This window comes from Gymnoscopelus braueri (assembly GCF_963280865.1).
Source record: "Gymnoscopelus braueri genome assembly, chromosome: 19".
Taxonomy (NCBI): Eukaryota; Metazoa; Chordata; class Actinopteri; order Myctophiformes; family Myctophidae; genus Gymnoscopelus; species Gymnoscopelus braueri.
Genome location: NC_137621.1, coordinates 182,458 through 195,000, shown reverse-complemented (window position 1 = coordinate 195,000; position 12,543 = coordinate 182,458). Strand labels below are relative to the sequence as shown.

The 12,543-nt window shown below is 40.5% G+C and overlaps 1 protein-coding gene across 3 annotated transcripts in view; it reads left to right on the top strand.

The window, feature by feature from the left end:
- ccdc88c (coiled-coil domain containing 88C) overlaps positions 1-12,543 on the top strand; it is a 113,582-nt gene that overhangs the window by 30,180 nt on the left and 70,859 nt on the right. For all 3 annotated transcript variants that reach the window (XR_013932170.1, XM_080414858.1, XM_080414857.1), the window contains exons 8-12: positions 3,768-3,967; positions 8,412-8,493; positions 9,640-9,798; positions 10,525-10,671; positions 11,892-12,033. Coding sequence is in view for 2 of the 3 variants with exons in the window: in XM_080414858.1 (XP_080270984.1) it covers positions 3,768-3,967; positions 8,412-8,493; positions 9,640-9,798; positions 10,525-10,671; positions 11,892-12,033 (730 nt within the window). In the remaining variant the exon portion in view is untranslated. The remainder of the gene's footprint in view (positions 1-3,767; positions 3,968-8,411; positions 8,494-9,639; positions 9,799-10,524; positions 10,672-11,891; positions 12,034-12,543) is intronic.

The following is a 12,543-nucleotide window of genomic DNA, read 5'->3' as shown; positions in this document are numbered from 1 at the left end:
TAGAAGGAGAATTTGCCCATGTTTGTTTTATGGGTGGGTGGTACCAGATTGTTGTTTACGCTCCCTCTAGTTTCGTGGCTGTGGGTGTCACTAACTTTTTCGAGGTATTTATACAGATATGCGGGTATAGGGGGCATATCGGGCAAATCTGCATTTACAATTTTGAAGACCAGACCCATTTTTAGTTGTTTAACCCTGTCTTCCACCCTGAGCCAGCCTAGGCTGGCAAAGTGAGTGGGAGAGAGGTGGGTCATGGGCCCCAGTCCGAGAAGTAGTCGGATCAGTTTGTTTTGGGAGGTTTGAAGCTTAGTCTGCAGTGACACTGAGGTGTTGGAGTACCAAGAGGAGCTAGCATAGTCAAAAAGGGGCTGAATCAGGGCCCCTGAGAGGGTCCTGAGGGCCTGAGGGTTGACAAAAGAGGAAACTCTGCCCATAAATCTGGTTCTCTGGTTTACTCCTTTGACCACCTTTGTCGCCATGCTTTCACCTGTCAGGTATTTGTCAAGAATACATCCCAAATAGGTAATCTCTTCTTTGCTAGTGATGATTGTGTCATCGACTTTGACCTTGAAGTCATTTACCTTCGACAGGGATAAAGGAGTGTGGAGATAATGGCTAGCTCAGTCTTCTCTTCAAGGTAATGGCATCTGGCACGGTGATTGGTTTTTATCATTGTAACGCCCAAACCACACCTATGCATAATGTAACGAGTAGTAACGCCCAAACCACACCTATGCATAATGTAACGAGTAGTAACGCCCAAACCACACCTATGCATAATGTAACGGGTAGTAACGCCCAAACCACACCTATGCATAATGTAACGAGTAGTAACGCCCAAACCACACCTATGCATAATGTAACGGGTAGTAACGCCCAAACCACACCTATGCATAATGTAACGAGTAGTAACGCCCAAACCACACCTATGCATAATGTAACGAGTAGTAACGCCCAAACCACACCTATGCATAATGTAACGAGTAGTAACGCCCAAACCACACCTATGCATAATGTAACGGGTAGTAACGCCCAAACCACACCTATGCATAATGTAACGAGTAGTAACGCCCAAACCACACCTATGCATAATGTAACGAGTAGTAACGCCCAAACCACACCTATGCATAATGTAACGGGTAGTAACGCCCAAACCACACCTATGCATAATGTAACGAGTAGTAACGCCCAAACCACACCTATGCATAATGTAACGAGTAGTAACGCCCAAACCACACCTATGCATAATGTAACGGGTAGTAACGCCCAAACCACACCTATGCATAATGTAACGGGTAGGTAGTAACGCCCAAACCACACCTATGCATAATGTAACGAGTAGTAACGCCCAAACCACACCTATGCATAATGTAACGAGTAGTAACGCCCAAACCACACCTATGCATAATGTAACGGGTAGTAACGCCCAAACCACACCTATGCATAATGTAACGAGTAGTAATGCCCAAACCACACCTATGCATAATGTAACGGGTAGTAACGCCCAAACCACACCTATGCATAATGTAACGAGTAGTAACGCCCAAACCACACCTATGCATAATGTAACGGGTAGTAACGCCCAAACCACACCTATGCATAATGTAACGGGTAGTAACGCCCAAACCAAACCTATGCATAATGTAACGGGTAGTAACGCCCAAACCAAACCACATGCATAATGTAACGGGTAGTAATGCCCAAACCACACCTATGCATAATGTAACGAGTAGTAACGCCCAAACCACACCTATGCATAATGTAACGGGTAGTAACGCCCAAACCACACCTATGCATAATGTAACGGGTAGTAACGCCCAAACCAAACCTATGCATAATGTAACGGGTAGTAACGCCCAAACCAAACCACATGCATAATGTAACGGGTAGTAACGCCCAAACCACACCTATGCATAATGTAACGGGTAGTAACGCCCAAACCACACCTATGCATAATGTAACGGGTAGTAACGCCCCAACCACACCTATGCATAATGTAACGGGTAGTAACGCCCAAACCACACCTATGCATAATGTAACGAGTAGTAACGCCCAAACCACACCTATGCATAATGTAACGAGTAGTAACGCCCAAACCACACCTATGCATAATGTAACGGGTAGTAACGCCCAAACCACACCTATGCATAATGTAACGGGTAGTAACGCCCAAACCACACCTATGCATAATGTAACGAGTAGTAACGCCCAAACCACACCTATGCATAATGTAACGAGTAGTAACGCCCAAACCACACCTATGCATAATGTAACGGGTAGTAACGCCCAAACCACACCTATGCATAATGTAACGGGTAGTAACGCCCAAACCACACCTATGCATAATGTAACGACCCCGTTACATTATGCATAGGTGTTAGTGATGTGCGGGTCTGTTTTTGTCATGACCCGCCCCGCCCCGCCCCGGAACCCAACCCACCTCAACCCGCCCCGCAAACCCATATATAAATCTATGGCTCAACCCGCCCGCGACCCGCGGTGGAAAAACCAGATAATCATCAACATAATAGCTCAGATTTATATAGCGCTCTTTTAAGAACCCAAAGTCGCTTTAAATGTCTACAGTAGCACAACATTGTCATGGGCTAAATAAACAAGCATGTTGTTCATAATAGTTTTTTTCGTGTGAGAGCGGCTGACCCGCTCACCCGCAGCCCGCATAATTGCCTCTGAAATCCTGACTTGACCACCCGCGCCGCGGGGTAACCCGCGCCGCGGGGTAACGGGTCGGCCCGCTCATCACTAATAGGTGTGGTTGGTTTTGCGGGGGAACGCTCCTGGCCTAATAGTCCTAAATCCCATATTAGTAGCTTTAGCCACTTGGGCCCTGAATAAGGGCCCTATCTCTCCAGCCAACAGTAGAGTGTTTACATTGTGTAATAATGTATTTAATGTGGTTGATAATGTATTTAATGTGGTTAATAATATATTTACAGGCCATAGCAGAGCTGACTCAGGACAGAGACTATCTCTCATTGTGTAATAATGTATTTAATAATGTATTTAATAATGTATTTAATGTGTTTAATAATGTATTTAATGTGTTTAATAATGTATTTAATGTGTTTAATAATGTATTTAATGTATGTAATAATATATTTACAGGCCATATCAGAGCTGACTCAGGACAGAGACTATCTCTCATTGTGTAATAATGTATTTAATAATGTATTTAATGTGTTTCATAATGTATTTAATGTGTTTAATAATGTATTTAATGTATGTAATAATATATTTACAGGCCGTAGCAGAGCTGACTCAGGACAGAGACTATCTCTCATTGTGTAATAATGTATTTAATAATGTATTTAATGATGTATTTAATGTGTTTAATAATGTATTTAATGTATGTAATAATATATTTACAGGCCATAGCAGAGCTGACTCAGGACAGAGACTATCTCTCATTGTGTAATAATGTATTTAATAATGTATTTAATGTGTTTAATAATGTATTTAATGTGTTTAATAATGTATTTAATGTATGTAATAATATATTTACAGGCCATAGCAGAGCTGACTCAGGACAGAGACTATCTCTCATTGTGTAATAATGTATTTAATAATGTATTTAATGTGTTTCATAATATATTTAATGTATGTAATAATATATTTACAGGCCATAGCAGAGCTGACTCAGGACAGAGACTATCTCTCATTGTGTAATAATGTATTTAATAATGTGTTTAATAATGTATTTAATGTGTTTAATAATGTATTTAATGTATGTAATAATATATTTACAGGCCATAGCAGAGCTGACTCAGGACAGAGACTATCTCTCCAGCCAGCAGCCTCTGGAAGGCTGTAGGAACCTGGCTCTGAGCAGTCCAGAGCGTGCTGGTGGCAGCAGCCAGGGGGCGCTACTGAGTAAAGAGGAGAAGCAGCATCTGTCTGTGGAGTTGGCCGACACCAAAGCCAAACTGAGGAGATACCGACAAGAACTGTAAGTATTTTATAATTAAACTTTTACCATACGGACAACAAAGGTATTCTATATTAACACATTGAGTGCCAGGTGATCTTTAGAGCGCTGCAGAAGCCACAACGTGGAGCCGAAAAGGTGTCCGGGCGATGGGGTAGGGTCCCGTTTATCCACTGGAACAATAACATTTCTACCGCGATCCGCCATTTTAGAGAGATCACCCGTCGAAAATGGCTGGTTTTCACCACAAAAAGTGTTTTATTTTTCAAAAATATAAAATGATCTTTATTCAGTAACATATAGGTGACACCAAAGCTCTACGTTTGTTACTTGACCAGTGTTTGTGTGAACCCACATGTATGCTTTCTATTGGATCAGTAGTTATAGAGTTAACTAGTTAGACTAACTCTAACCCACATGTATGCTTTCTATTGGATCAGTAGTTATAGAGTTAACTAGTTAGACTAACTCTAACCCACATGTATGCTTTCTATTGGATCAGTAGTTATAGAGTTAACTAGTTAGACTAACTCTAACCCACATGTATGCTTTCTATTGGATCAGTAGTTATAGAGTTAACTAGTTAGACTAACTCTAACCCACATGTATGCTTTCTATTGGATCAGTAGTTATAGGGTTAACTAGTTAGACTAACTCTAACCCACATGTATGCTTTCTATTGGATCAGTAGTTATAGGGTTAACTAGTTAGACTAACTCTAACCCACATGTATGCTTTCTATTGGATCAGTAGTTATAGAGTTAACTAGTTAGACTAACTCTAACCCACATGTATGCTTTCTATTGGATCAGTAGTTATAGGGTTAACTAGTTAGACTAACTCTAACCCACATGTATGCTTTCTATTGGATCAGTAGTTATAGAGTTAACTAGTTAGACTAACTCTAACCCACATGTATGCTTTCTATTGGATCAGTAGTTATAGGGTTAACTAGTTAGACTAACTCTAACCCACATGTATGCTTTCTATTGGATCAGTAGTTATAGGGTTAACTAGTTAGACTAACTCTAACCCACATGTATGCTTTCTATTGGATCAGTAGTTATAGGGTTAACTAGTTAGACTAACTCTAACCCACATGTATGCTTTCTATTGGATCAGTAGTTATAGGGTTAACTAGTTAGACTAACTCTAACCCACATGTATGCTTTCTATTGGATCAGTAGTTATAGAGTTAACTAGTTAGACTAACTCTAACCCACATGTATGCTTTCTATTGGATCAGTAGTTATAGGGTTAACTAGTTAGACTAACTCTAACCCACATGTATGCTTTCTATTGGATCAGTAGTTATAGGGTTAACTAGTTAGACTAACTCTAACCCACATGTATGCTTTCTATTGGATCAGTAGTTATAGAGTTATCTAGTTAGACTAACTCTAACCCACATGTATGCTTTCTATTGGATCAGTAGTTATAGGGTTAACTAGTTAGACTAACTCTAACCCACATGTATGCTTTCTATTGGATCAGTAGTTATAGGGTTAACTAGTTAGACTAACTCTAACCCACATGTATGCTTTCTATTGGATCAGTAGTTATAGAGTTAACTAGTTAGACTAACTCTAACCCACATGTATGCTTTCTATTGGATCAGTAGTTATAGGGTTAACTAGTTAGACTAACTCTAACCCACATGTATGCTTTCTATTGGATCAGTAGTTATAGAGTTAACTAGTTAGACTAACTCTAACCCACATGTATGCTTTCTATTGGATCAGTAGTTATAGAGTTAACTAGTTAGACTAACTCTAACCCACATGTATGCTTTCTATTGGATCAGTAGTTATAGAGTTATCTAGTTAGACTAACTCTAACCCACATGTATGCTTTCTATTGGATCAGTAGTTATAGAGTTAACTAGTTAGACTAACTCTAACCCACATGTATGCTTTCTATTGGATCAGTAGTTATAGAGTTAACTAGTTAGACTAACTCTAACCCACATGTATGCTTTCTATTGGATCAGTAGTTATAGAGTTAACTAGTTAGACTAACTCTAACCCACATGTATGCTTTCTATTGGATCAGTAGTTATAGGGTTAACTAGTTAGACTAACTCTAACCCACATGTATGCTTTCTATTGGATCAGTAGTTATAGAGTTAACTAGTTAGACTAACTCTAACCCACATGTATGCTTTCTATTGGATTAGTAGTTATAGGGTTAACTAGTTAGACTAACTCTAACCCACATGTATGCTTTCTATTGGATCAGTAGTTATAGGGTTAACTAGTTAGACTAACTCTAACCCACATGTATGCTTTCTATTGGATCAGTAGTTATAGAGTTAACTAGTTAGACTAACTCTAACCCACATGTATGCTTTCTATTGGATCAGTAGTTATAGGGTTAACTAGTTAGACTAACTCTAACCCACATGTATGCTTTCTATTGGATCAGTAGTTATAGAGTTAACTAGTTAGACTAACTCTAACCCACATGTATGCTTTCTATTGGATCAGTAGTTATAGGGTTAACTAGTTAGACTAACTCTAACCCACATGTATGCTTTCTATTGGATCAGTAGTTATAGAGTTAACTAGTTAGACTAACTCTAACCCACTTGTATGCTTTCTATTGGATCAGTAGTTATAGGGTTAACTAGTTAGACTAACTCTAACCCACATGTATGCTTTCTATTGGATCAGTAGTTATAGAGTTAACTAGTTAGACTAACTCTAACCCACATGTATGCTTTCTATTGGATCAGTAGTTATAGGGTTAACTAGTTAGACTAACTCTAACCCACATGTATGCTTTCTATTGGATCAGTAGTTATAGGGTTAACTAGTTAGACTAACTCTAACCCACATGTATGCTTTCTATTGGATCAGTAGTTATAGGGTTAACTAGTTAGACTAACTCTAACCCACATGTATGCTTTCTATTGGATCAGTAGTTATAGAGTTAACTAGTTAGACTAACTCTAACCCACATGTATGCTTTCTATTGGATCAGTAGTTATAGGGTTAACTAGTTAGACTAACTCTAACCCACATGTATGCTTTCTATTGGATCAGTAGTTATAGAGTTAACTAGTTAGACTAACTCTAACCCACATGTATGCTTTCTATTGGATCAGTAGTTATAGGGTTAACTAGTTAGACTAACTCTAACCCACATGTATGCTTTCTATTGGATCAGTAGTTATAGGGTTAACTAGTTAGACTAACTCTAACCCACATGTATGCTTTCTATTGGATCAGTAGTTATAGGGTTAACTAGTTAGACTAACTCTAACCCACATGTATGCTTTCTGTTGGATCAGTAGTTATAGAGTTAACTAGTTAGACTAACTCTAACCCACATGTATGCTTTCTGTTGGATCAGTAGTTATAGGGTTAACTAGTTAGACTAACTCTAACCCACATGTATGCTTTCTATTGGATCAGTAGTTATAGGGTTAACTAGTTAGACTAACTCTAACCCACATGTATGCTTTCTATTGGATCAGTAGTTATAGAGTTATCTAGTTAGACTAACTCTAACCCACATGTATGCTTTCTATTGGATCAGTAGTTATAGGGTTAACTAGTTAGACTAACTCTAACCCACATGTATGCTTTCTATTGGATCAGTAGTTATAGGGTTAACTAGTTAGACTAACTCTAACCCACATGTATGCTTTCTATTGGATCAGTAGTTATAGAGTTAACTAGTTAGACTAACTCTAACCCACATGTATGCTTTCTATTGGATCAGTAGTTATAGGGTTAACTAGTTAGACTAACTCTAACCCACATGTATGCTTTCTATTGGATCAGTAGTTATAGAGTTAACTAGTTAGACTAACTCTAACCCACATGTATGCTTTCTATTGGATCAGTAGTTATAGAGTTAACTAGTTAGACTAACTCTAACCCACATGTATGCTTTCTATTGGATCAGTAGTTATAGGGTTAACTAGTTAGACTAACTCTAACCCACATGTATGCTTTCTATTGGATCAGTAGTTATAGAGTTAACTAGTTAGACTAACTCTAACCCACATGTATGCTTTCTATTGGATTAGTAGTTATAGGGTTAACTAGTTAGACTAACTCTAACCCACATGTATGCTTTCTATTGGATCAGTAGTTATAGGGTTAACTAGTTAGACTAACTCTAACCCACATGTATGCTTTCTACATTAATATTATAACTGTACATTAATGTTACTCAGCTGCACCTCCTGGTGGCTGGGCTCCAAATGACACCTTGTGGATTTAACCTGTAGTTTGTTGATAAGATCCTCTTTAAGTCCTTTAAGTTATTAATGTCTAATAACAGTCTTATGTTGATACAATACTCTATAAACATAATGTAAATACATCATTATACCTAACCTGTGTGTGTGTGTGTGTGTGTGTGTGTGTGTGTGTGTGTGTGTGTGTGTGTGTGTGTGTGTGTGTGTGTGTGTGTGTGTGTGTGTGTGTGTGTGTGTGTGTGTGTGTGTCCACAGGGAGGAGAAGACAGAGCAGTTGATGGATTCTAAACATGAAGTTGAACGTTTAGATCAGGAGTTCCATCGACTCAAACAGGAGGTGACAATTTAACCCTTTATAGCTGTATGTATATAAACTGTCCACAAAAAGTTCTGAAACTTAACTTTGGTCGATTATTTCTCCCCTTTAATAATACCAATTGGTTTTGTGTTTTATATATTTTGTATCTGTGATTAATCACCTTTGCAACGAGGTACAGCTTGTAAGGATCAGGCATTCGTAGAATGAGCAACACAGCTAAACGTAGGGGTAGCGCCTCCAAAAACCATAATCCATAAAGCCATAATCCCCCAACATGCTTCTGTTGAGAGGTGTCAGTCACAGGTGTGTGTCAGTCACAGGTGTGTGTCAGTCACATGTGTGTGTCAGTCACAGGTGTGTGTCAGTCACAGGTGTGTGTCAGTCACAGGTGTGTGTCAGTCACAGGTGTGTGTCAGTCACAGGTGTGTGACTGGCACCTGAGCATGGGTTCTGCAACTTTCACATCTGTCATTGGTATTGTTGTGTAAATCTCTAGAAGAAAACCTATGGTTCATAGTTTTCTATGCATTTCTGGGTTTTTGCGGTTTTTATCCCCCCAAAAAGATTTTGGCCGCGCGCCCAGGATAGGTGTCCCTTATTTTCATCTCTGGGAGTTGGCAACCCTAACCTTGCCATACCTTAAATGTTGCTGAACTGACGCCACTGCCTAAGTGTGTAAATGGTACCAGGGCTGACACCAAATAATGCTGTCACTGCATAACGGAACACCAGCTTAACTTGCCCTATTGCATCATGGGCCTTATCCTGAATGGATAAACGTGACATCTTTCCATGGGGCAGTGTTACTTCTTGTAGCATACACACTAACTCAACAAAGTTGCAGAACCCATGTTCAGGTGCCAGTCACACACCTGTGACTGGTTTTGAGCGACCTGCCAGCACACAGGTGTGTGCTGATTACCAACAGAAGGATATTGGGGGATTTTGGCAAATCTTTGGAGACGCTACCCACACGTTTAGCTGTGTTAAAACACATATGGGCAGTTTTAGAATTTAACCTTTTTTAACCACCAGTCTCTTTGCTTGACATTGTGTGTGTGTGTGTGTGTGTGTGTGTGTGTGTGTGTGTGTGTGTGTGTGTGTGTGTGTGTGTGTGTGTGTGTGTGTGTGTGTGTGCGTGTGCGTGCGTGCGTGCGTGTACAGAACCAGTCACTAACGGTGGAGGCGCGGTCCGTTCGTGTTTATCGTGACGAGGTCGACGCCCTGAGAGAAAGAGCGTCTCGGGTCGACCGACTGGAAACCGAACTGACCCGATGTAAAGAGAAACTCAACGATGTGCATTTCTACAAGACACGAGTAGAGGTACACACTGCCCCTAGTGTTACAATACTGTTATTACACTTCTACAAGACACGAGTAGAGGTACACACTGCCCCTAGTGTTACAATACTGTTATTACACTTCTACAAGACACGAGTAGAGGTACACACTGCCCCTAGTGTTACAATACTGTTATTACACTTCTACAAGACACGGAGTAGAGGTACACACTGCCCCTAGTGTTACAATACTGTTATTACACTTCTACAAGACACGAGTAGAGGTACACACTGCCCCTAGTGTTACAATACTGTTATTACACTTCTACAAGACACGAGTAGAGGTACACACTGCCCCTAGTGTTACAATACTGTTATTACACTTCTACAAGACACGAGTAGAGGTACACACTGCCCCTAGTGTTACAATACTGTTATTACACTTCTACAAGACACGGAGTAGAGGTACACACTGCCCCTAGTGTTATAATACTGTTATTACACTTCTACAAGACACGAGTAGAGGTACACACTGCCCCTAGTGTTATAATACTGTTATTACACTTCTACAAGACACGGAGTAGAGGTACACACTGCCCCTAGTGTTATAATACTGTTATTACACTGACCTCTAATGTTTACTGATCCTACATTAACTAATGAACTTACTGTGTGTGTGTGTGTGTGTGTGTGTGTGTGTGTGTGTGTGTGTGTGTGTGTGTGTGTGTGTGTGTGTGTGTGTGTGTGTGTGTGTGTGTGTGTGTGTTAGGAGCTTCGTGAGGACAACGTAACCCTTCATGAGACAAAGGTTCTGTTGGAGGAGCAGCTGTCAGCCTCCAGGGGGCGCTCTGATAAACTGCACTCTATAGAGAAAGACAACCTGCTGCTGAGAGCCAAACTACATGACCTGGAAATGGTTAATATTATAAAATATATAATATATTCTATCTATAATACCATAGAATACTAGCCTGGTAAACCCCTCCCTCCGGAAATGTCATTGTCTCCGCCAGGCCGAAAGGCATGGAGAGAGAGTATGTTTTGCACCCTGTCCGTCCGTCCGTCCGTCCTGTCTGTCTGTGAGGAGCTAATCTCCGGCACCGTTGGCCCGGTTGTTGCGAAACTGTGCAAGTTTGCAGGATTGGTCCGTTTTGAACAAAATGCCTCAAATCATGAACGCAGCTTGCGATTTCCGTAAAATTTCACACACACATTCCCACTAGGCCGAGGAAGAAATGCCACCCTTTTCACATTGACCTGTTATAGCGCCACCAGCAGGTCTAATTTAGCAAAACACATTTTTGGAACAAAATGCCTCAAATCATGAATGCAGCGTCCGATTGCCGTGAAAGGCCTAAGAAGAAATGGCACCTTTTTCACATTAGCCTATTATAGCGCCACCAGGAGGCCACAATAACGTACCTGACCTGGCGGAGACCTGTGCTCCAAGGAGCACTTTTTCTAGTTTGTATTTGATTTCAGTAGTGAGTCTGGCATGAAAGTCTGTTGGTTCCTGTTTTGCAGTTCGTTCCCCTTCAGCCAATCACAGCAGTTCGCAATAACCTACCTATAATAATAACCTACCTATAATAATAACCTACCTATAATAATAACCTACCTATAATAATAACCTACCTATAATAATAACCTACCTATAATAATAATAACCTAATAACCTAATTCCTGAAATCAAATGCAAATGAGATTTCCGGAAGGGGGGGTTAAATAGAATACTGTCTGTCTACTGCTGAGGCCAAGATACATGACCTGGAAATGGTTAATATACCTGTCTGTCTGTCTGTCTGTCTGTCTGTCTGTCTGTCTGTCTGTCTGTCTGTCTGTCTGTCTGTCTGTCTGTCTCTCTGTCTCTCTGTCTGTCTGTCCTACACAATAAAATAGTCAGAGAGTTAATTAAATTAATTTGGGTCCACTTGTATACTCTCATAGTTAAGTTAAGTTAATGAATTAGTGTGTGTGTGCGCGTGCGTGCGTGCATGCGTGTGTGTGTGTGTGTGTGTGTGTGCGTGCGTGCGTGCGCGTGTGTGTGTGTGTGTGTGTGTGCGCGTGCGTACGTGCGTGCGTGTGTGTGTGTGTGTGTGTGTGTGTGTGTGTGTGTGTGTGTGTGTGTGTGTGTAGGAGCGTGACAGTGAGAGGAGGAGATTGGAGGAGCTGGTGGAGGAGAACATGATGCTGGAGATCGGTCAGAAACAAAGTATGAATGAATCTGCTCACCTGGGCTGGGAGCTGGAACAGCTGACCCACCATCACAATAATGACTGTAAGATACTATAATATAATATACCTATACCCTACCTAACCCTACCATAACCTACCTAACATGACCTACCTAACCCTACCATAACATAACCTACCTAACCCTACCATAACATAACCTACCTAACCCTACCTAACCCTACCATAACCTACCATAACATAACCTACCTAACCCTACCATAACATGACCTACCTAACCCTACCATAACATAACCTACCTAACCCTACCATAACCTAACCTACCTAACCCTACCATAACATGACCTACCTAACCCTACCATAACATGACCTACCTAACCCTACCATAACATGACCTACCTAACCCTACCATAACATAACCTACCTAACCCTACCATAACCTACCCTACCTAACCCTACCATAACATGACCTACCATAACATGACCTACCTCAGTGTATATCAACCTTTTTTGTGCCAAGGCACACCTGGCATACCCAAAAGATCCCAGGGCACACCTAGATATACGGTATATATATATATATATAATTATATAT